An 8,565-nucleotide genomic window follows, 5' to 3' on the forward strand; every position below is an offset into this window, starting at 1 on the left:
ATCAGGCAGGGTTCTTGCTGATCTCCAGCCTTTTGAACTGAGGAATTGATCACTAAAGAGTGTGCTTTGCTGTAATCATAAGCAGGGTCACTCACACTTTTATTAATGTGCTGGGAATAAACAAAACGGACCATATTCATTCTCAGACCACCCAATGAAAAATAGGCCCAATTTCAAAAAGATCCAGGCATACAGAAGGCCTATGAACAATGCTGCATACCATTTTCATGTTTGCTTTTCTTGTAGGGTTGGGCAGAACCCAGATTTTCATACCGTTTCTGTACCATGCCAGGGTATACGGTATTATCGAATGGGCAAACAAATCAATTTAGGCAACAAGGATCTGGATCCAGGAGGGGATTGAATGTCTCTGCAGTAACCAAGAAGCTTGATCTTGACATCTAGCCACTTCACTAGCAAGTTACCAACCAAACGCAAACCTGGAGCCCTGAGCTGGATATCATTTATTTGACACATCTTCGATTTCTTAGTTATACTTCCATTTAGATTTAAGCAATGGCATCACACCCACCAACCCCCGCAAAGAAAATCTTATTTTGAAATACAATATATCTCCCAAGCCTATTTTCTAGTACTGCTATGAAAAGCCAGAGTGACAATAGAACATGCACCTTCTTTAAACCTCAGTCCCACAGTCTGGTGGACCACCTGCTTGTGTGTAGCCAGGACAGCAGGCTTTACTCTTTCACAAACTGGTTGACCTACACACACATCCCCCTTCTGTTCAGTTGTGTTTATGCTTTGAGAAGTCACACTTTAATAGCATTCAGCTGACAATCTAAATCCACACACAGAGAGACACAGAGAATGAATTAGAGAGAAAATGCCCATGCTGCAGATCGACAAGGATCTGTGCTATTTGACCACTCAACCGATACACTGGCTCGAGCTTCGAATTTACCACAGACCACACATACACACACCACCAGAGGGAGGGAATAAAAGCGAGACCTCTACGGTTCATTTCCCACCAAATCAGCTGAATGGCTGCAGAGCAGCAGCAGAGACTGCAGACAGACTGACAAAGACAGAGCAGGGGTTTAAAGCATCGTCAGCCCCATCTGGCTCAGAAGAGGCAGTGTCCCTCTGAGTTTCTAGCTCTCTTTTCCTGGGTCGTTTCTTTCTCGGTCTTCCACTGTTTTCTCTGCTTCCCTCAGCGCACGCACGCACACACACACACGCACACACACTGCTCGAGGTGCTATGAGCTTAAGTGTAACCCTGTGACCTCGCATACACCTTCCTCTGTCTTGCTGACATGATACCATGTCTGTTAACACTGACAAGGAAGTAAAGCCACCTGCATGTTCTAACCTGACTGGTGATCACTGAGCACTGGAGAATGACAATGTGTGTGTATATTTTGCTGCCAAAACAGCCTCAGGCAAGCAGCAGACACCTCTTCCACTTCAGTGAGAGAGACACACTTTGTGTAACGGAGGAGTGTAAACCTTATTTGGGAGTCTTCAATACAAGAGGAATTGTAGAGTGTGTCAGAGCCACATGCACACTCACATGCAAAGGCTGATATTAATATACACATATACAGAGACATACAGAAAGGGACAGACATACAGAGAGAGGGAGGGAGACTGAGTGAAAAAATAGAATGAGTAAGAGAAAGTGTGGGGGGGTGTCTTCATTCCAGAATAAAGGCAATCTGTTCAATTGAAGAGCAGTAGATAGTATTCAATCCAGTCACAAGAACTTGGAACCCAATTGTCCTTCCTCATGACTCCTGCCTGCAAGCCATTCTCCCCCGCCTGGCTGGTGCCTGCAAGCCATTCTCCCCCGCCTGGCTGGTGCCTGCAAGCCATTCTCCCCCGCCTGGCTGGTGCCTGCAAGCCATTCTCCCCCGCCTGGCTGGTGCCTGCAAGCCATTCTCCCCCGCCTGGCTGGTGCCTGCAAGCCATTCTCCCCCGCCTGGCTGCTGCCTGCAAGCCATTCTCCCCCGCCTGGCTGCTGCCTGCAAGCCATTCTCCCCCGCCTGGCTGCTGCCTGCAAGCCATTCTCCCCCGCCTGGCTGCTGCCTGCAAGCCATTCTCCCCCGCCTGGCTGCTGCCTGCAAGCCATTCTCCCCCGCCTGGCTGGTGCCTGCAAGCCATTCTCCCCCGCCTGGCTGGTGCCTGCAAGCCATTCTCCCCCGCCTGGCTGGTGCCTGCAAGCCATTCTCCCCCGCCTGGCTGGTGCCTGCAAGCCATTCTCCCCCGCCTGGCTGGTGCCTGCAAGCCATTCTCCCCCGCCTGGCTGGTGCCTGCAAGCCATTCTCCCCCGCCTGGCTGGTGCCTGCAAGCCATTCTCCCCCGCCTGGCTGGTGCCTGCAAGCCATTCTCCCCCGCCTGGCTGGTGCCTGCAAGCCATTCTCCCCCGCCTGGCTGGTGCCTGCAAGCCATTCTCCCCCGCCTGGCTGGTGTGTGTGTGTGTCTCATTTGACATTCTAATCAGATTGTGTCTGAGCCATGGGGCATTTAATAATCCTATGGTAGTTTTTGTTGATTGTTTATGATCAATGCCATGGAAGCTTCAGTTTTGGAAAGTACACTCCCCAGGTCTGGAACATGGCCAACATTACAGTTGAAGTTAATATTTACAGTGGTAGAGAATGGATGAAGCTGAATAAATAAAGACTGAATAGGTTGACAATTCTGACCAGCCTGGGAACAGGTCACTCATTCATCCCGCTGTGTGTGTGTGTGTGTGTGTGTGTGTGTGTGTGTGTGTGTGTGTGTGTGTGTGTGTGTGTGTGTGTGTGTGTGTGTCTCGGCAGGCAACCGCAGGGTGCATGTGACGAGTCTAGTGTTGTAGTGCCAAGGTAGAGGTAAGTTGCATGCTTGCATACTCTCGCTTACAGCTCGCTGCGGCCGGCTAGCCCTTGTGGTGAATTGGGGAGCAGCTTCATGCACAAGTCTCAAAGCCAAGACAACGCAGGAGTGCACAAAGCCAAGACAATGCAGGAGTGGCTTCAGGGCAAGTATCTGAATGTCCTTGAGCGGCCCAGTCAGAGCCCGGACTTGAACCTGATAGAATATCTCTGGAGAGACCTGAAAATAGCTGTGCAGTGACGCTCCCCATCCAACCTGACAGAGTTTGAGAGGATCTGCAGAGAATAATGGGAGAAACTCCCCAAATACAGGTGTGCCAAGCTTGTAGCGTCATACCCATGAAGACTCGAGGCTGTAGTCGCTGCCAAAGGTGCTTCAACAAAGTACTGAGTAAATGGTCTGAATACTTATGTAAATGTGATTTTTTTAATATTATAAATTAGCAAAAATGTGGAAAAAGTAAAGTGGTCTGAATGTTTTCCGAAGGCACTGTATATAGCAGTTAATTAATGAGTTACCATGAGAACCTGACCTTTGAACCCAACCTTTGTCATTCATGTCATTATCCTCCTTATAGTCAGTGAATGACATAACTGGACTGGTCAAATCTATGATAGCTGTCACCTAGCCTTGATCTTATACTGTTAGATCAGTGGTTACTTCAAGGAAAGAAGAATCAGCCCCTCCAGGATCATGAAGGGATTTTTGGTGATATTTGTGGGCAAAACGGTAGACTTTGCTGCAGCAATTCTGACATTGTGCATGGCAGTATGTGATGATTTTGTCCAATTTGTCACAAAAAATGCACTGACAATGGAAAATGTTTGTTGACGTGTCACTTTATTGAACCATATTATTTGTGTGGTGATGGGTTGAAATTGCAGTCCCTCTTTTTGTACTGCAGCAATGGGCCAGTTTTATGCGATAACGATTTGACAGTTTTATGCAAAAACAGTGGTCAAATTTGCAAGCCCTCACATAACATGCAGGGAATTGTTGATTTTGCAAACAAAATTGCCATCGCAGAATCCTGGAGAGACTGATGGATAGACGCATTGTGAAAGGATCTGAGTAGGGCTGAGTAGAGCCTAAGTTGATCCCTAGATAAGAGTGTTGTGTTAAAACCAGCAGTCACCTGAGGAGCTACTTACCCTCCAGCAATAAGTCTAAATCAGGAGTTCTGTGTTGTTGTTTTAAAATTTAAACAACAGTATTATGCACTCAACTCTCATTTCTTAGTTGTTTATAAGGAGGGCACATTTTAGATGCAATGCACCTCTCAGAGTTAATATTAAATGGATATCCATGTCAATAGTTGATCCCTCTCTAGCTTGTTACACTGTCCATAAAATACCACTTCCAAATCTTTCACATATCCATTCATTCAACTGGTTCTCAACTGGAGTCAGAAATCAATAAGAGCTCAGAAGTATGTATGTGATGGATCTTGATATTGGCAGGGCACCAAGACAAGACGTAAGACAAGACACTGTGTTGTAGGTTTGAAGTTGGATGTCTACTTACAGGACAGCCTTTCTAACACACAGGGAACTCTCTCTCATCATTAAGATTTGGACACAGACTTAAAAGGATCAATCAGCAATTGCTACATCAATTTCTGGACTTAATGAAATTAATGATATGTACCCATTGATTCTTGAAGAATCATCAGAACCCAGAATATAAGCTTATTTTACTCCAATGTTTGTAAACAAAGTAAATGTAAATTTATACTGTAAAGCCTCAAAACATGGTTTAAACTATAATGTTGATATCATGGATGGTCAGTCCCTGCATCCATAGCTCTGTCTATGAACTTTAGAGTGATTACATTTCTCCAGCCCCATCACTCAGCTTTTTACCGAAACAGTGGCGGGGAGGATGCTTTGTTATTATTTAAACTGCTGATTGGCCCTATAAGCATCTATAAAGTAGTACAGTAACATAGTATAGTAGTCTACTCTATAGTACTGTGCAGTGTACTCACAGTGATGACAGCCTTGCTGAGACACAGGGACCCTCTGCAGCCAAACTCTCTCTCGTCCTGAGACTTATAGTAGCTCAGAGTGTTGTTCTTCAGAACCACCCAGCGATCCTGCCAGCCGTGGATGTAGTTGGTCCACTGAAGGAGAGGTAATGGAATGCAAATTAAAGTTACTTAGCTCTGAGGGAGGGAGGAATTCACAATGTGGTCATGCTATAACGAGGATGCACACAATAATCAAACACAATACACCTTTTTGCCCTATGTAATGACATATTGTTGGCACAAGTTGGCCACTTCAGTCTGAAAAAGCTAAATGAGACACTTAGATTGGACGACAACAACCACTTCAATCACACAATGGGTAGTTGACGAAACACTAGGAAGGTAGAATCATATGATTACCTTCTAAATTCATATCTGTTTGTTGACTACTGTTTTGATGCAGTATTCTACTGTGGCATTAGTCTGATGTAATAATCTGTGGCAAGCATGCACTCACAAGGCTGTGTGAAAGAGTTAACTATGTAAAGAGAAAACCCATTCATCCATCTAAAATTAATTTATCACATGTACAGGGCTTACTATGATAACGCAGGTGAGTTTAGCATGATTATGATGTGCTATACTCTCAACCTGTTTGGGTTGGCCATTAAGGCCACATAAATAGAATGATCATTCTATTTCTATGGACAGACTTTAGAATGGCAACCCACACAGCTTTCAATTAGATGCTTACCTAGATAATATTCTGCTTGCTAATGCCTAACGTTAGCGAGCTACCGTTTTGTTAAAGGCTTTCAGAAACCACGATCGAGTTAAGATGGGCCAGCTGTCAGCTAGACAGTGTGTGTGCCTGGTTTGGTTACCTTTGTTTGGCTAGCTAGTTTGAAATGTAAAAAAAATGTACAAACAACACAAAACAAGAGCTCGCGCGCTTTGGTTCTTGTGCACAACAACAGTAGGACTGACACTTTGTCAACCAACACTATCGTTTAATTAGTCCATATCACTACAGTAGGCTTATAGGCTATGTATATTATTGGCTAATAATATACATAGCGCAATTGCGGTGTATAGCCAGATAGGGGGTCTACGCTAAACTTTTTTTACTTGGAGCACATACATTGGGAAAATGTAGGCGCACACAACACATTTAGAAGCGCAAAGCTAATAAAGTTACAATCTTACATTTTTTTTCTAGGCGCACCTAAACAATAATTACGGGTCGCACAGTAAAATATGTAGGCGCATATGCGAGTAAAATGGTCGCACTGTAGAGCCCTGCATATGGCTAGCTAGCTGTCTCTAGCTACCCATCTCAGCCACCTCGCTACGGTAGTTAACGTTAGCTAGCTAGCTAATTAACTCAAGTCAGGTTTGACGTCAGATCAGTTACCTTGCTGAGGATTCCACTGTACTCGGCGATTCCAACAACAGGCTGTCCGACTCCCGATTCCGCGGTCTCCAAATCTTCATCGGAACCCGAAGAATTCCAGCTCTGGTTATCCGACATTGTTAGTGTTGTCTAGCTAACTAGCTAGCTAGCTAGCTAGGAAGCGAACGTTGGCTGACAGTCGAGCTAAATGAATACAAACAACTAACGTTAGCTACAGAAAGTTAAAAAAATTACAGAGCGCAATAATAGCATCCGCGATAAGAAATAACTGTTACACATCTAACGTTACTAGCCAGATCTAACGACGTTAACTATATAAATGTCTTAGCTATGTCATAAAAGTATTATTATTAGCTAGTGTTTGTCCAAATTGACTGTTCACCTGGAGGGCTGTTTGTGTCACTAGCCTGTGACGTTAGATAAGCTATAACGATAGCGGAGTGGCTAGTCAGGTAGGAACTAGCCAGGAATGACTCGCACCCGCCCCTTTATGTTTTCTTCTAGCCGCAAACCTTCCATCCAGCTTGAAATACTCAAAACACTAGCAGCTAGTTGAAATAAAGAATATCTGACTTGGTAAATGCAATAAAATCCCGTATTTACTACGACGAAAACATCTTTATATCAGTAAATATTTGTCTTTCTAGCGCGTCTGACAGCTACGCCATATTCACGCCTGTCGGATTCGCGCGTGGAAGGGGCGCTGGCTGCTCGGGTGACGTCACTAAATACATTCCCCCCAAAAACAAGTAAACCCCTCCTACATATACAGTAAGTAGTACTACATATGCATTAAGTAGCATGTCATATCAATGATTACATTATTTCTCATTGACATGAGATCACTGATGGCATAGTCTGTAAGGAACAGTACACCGATATTTACTGATTCCAGTGTATTAGTGTGTTTGTGTTTCAGTAACAACCCATTAGAACAGTACCACTGAGGAAAACTACACCTAAATATATAATACCTGTGTTTTCATATAAAACAGACACTGTGCCATGAGTGGGAAATCAGTGATTTATGTGGGCCCAGGAGTGCCATACACACACACACACACACACACACACACACACACACACACACACACACACACACACACACCAACAACATCCTTGACTCAATTCTTAAAGCCCTTCCTCTAACCGTCAATGACATAACCAGAGCCCACTAAAATCCCAAGTTCTTTTATCATTTTAGCGCACCCCCTTCTTCTCTGTCCCTGCCTTCCCTCCCTCCCTCGCTCTACCAGTCATATTGGTAAGGTCACATGCTCTGACTCACAGGAAAGCCAGAGCTTTAAGTATAAGTCACAGTCATGTGATATTCCATGCTCAGCTGAGCGGCTCTTCCTGTCACACACGCCAGTATGATATTTCTCATTCCCTCCTCTCCTCCAGTCCTAATCCATTTGGTGGCCTACACAAATCCAATTTTATTTGTCACATGCTTCGTAAACAACATGTGTAGACTAACAGTGAAAAGCTTACTGATGGGCCCTTCCCAACAATACAGAGAAAGAAAATAGATAAATAATAGAAAAGTAAAACACGTCATAATAAAAGTAATAATAGATAAACAATATATACACAGGGTACCAGTACCGAGTCGATGAGCAGGAGAACAAGGTAATTGAGGTAGATACAGTATGTACCCTGAACAAAAATGTAAACTCAACAGATAACAATTTCAAAGATTTTACTGAGTTACAGTTCATATAAAGAAATCTGTAAATTGAAATAAATTCATTAGGCCCTAATTTATGGCTGTCACTTGACTGGGAATACAGATATGCATCTGTTGGTCACAGATACCTTAAAAAAAAAGGGTAAGGGCGTGGATCAGAAAACCAGTCAGTATCTAGTGTGCAGTGCGACACATCTCCTTCGCATACAGCTGATCTGGGTGTTGATTGTGGCCTGTGGAATATTGTCCCACTCCTCTTCAATGACTGTGCAAAGTTGCTGGATATTGGCAGGAACTGGAGCACGCTGTCGTACATGTCGATCCAGAGCATCCCAAACATACTCAATGGGTGACGTCTGGTGAGTATGCAGGCCATGGAAGAACTGGGACATTTTAAGCTTCCAGGAATTGTGTACAGATCCTTGCGACATGGGGAAGGTGAACCTTTGCCCCAGTCTGATGTCCTGAGCGCTCTGGAGCACGTTTTCATCAAGGATCTCTCTGTACTTTGCTCCGTTCATCTTTCCCTCAATCCTGACTAGTCTCCCAGTCCCGTCAGCTGAAAAACCTCTCCACAGCATGATGCTGCCACCACCATGTATAATCGTAGGGATGGTGCCAGGTTTCCTACAGACGTGATGCTTGGCAT

The 8,565-nt window shown here is 44.5% G+C and overlaps 1 protein-coding gene across 2 annotated transcripts in view; it reads right to left on the minus strand.

Moving 5' to 3' along the window:
* LOC106567816 (ceramide transfer protein) overlaps window positions 1-6,934 on the minus strand; it is a 55,446-nt gene extending 48,512 nt beyond the window's left edge. For both annotated transcript variants that reach the window (XM_014137589.3, XM_014137581.3), the window contains exons 1-3: window positions 6,609-6,934; window positions 6,227-6,409; window positions 4,831-4,965 (exon numbers count right to left, since the gene is read on the minus strand). In XM_014137589.3, the coding sequence (XP_013993064.2) occupies window positions 4,831-4,965; window positions 6,227-6,343 (252 nt within the window). In that variant the 5' untranslated portion in view covers window positions 6,344-6,409; window positions 6,609-6,934. The remainder of the gene's footprint in view (window positions 1-4,830; window positions 4,966-6,226; window positions 6,410-6,608) is intronic.
* Between the last annotated feature and the right edge of the window lie 1,631 nt (window positions 6,935-8,565).

This window comes from Salmo salar, chromosome 01 (genome assembly GCF_965601325.2).
Source record: "Salmo salar chromosome 01, fSalSal1, whole genome shotgun sequence".
In the NCBI taxonomy this organism is placed as follows: Eukaryota; Metazoa; Chordata; class Actinopteri; order Salmoniformes; family Salmonidae; genus Salmo; species Salmo salar.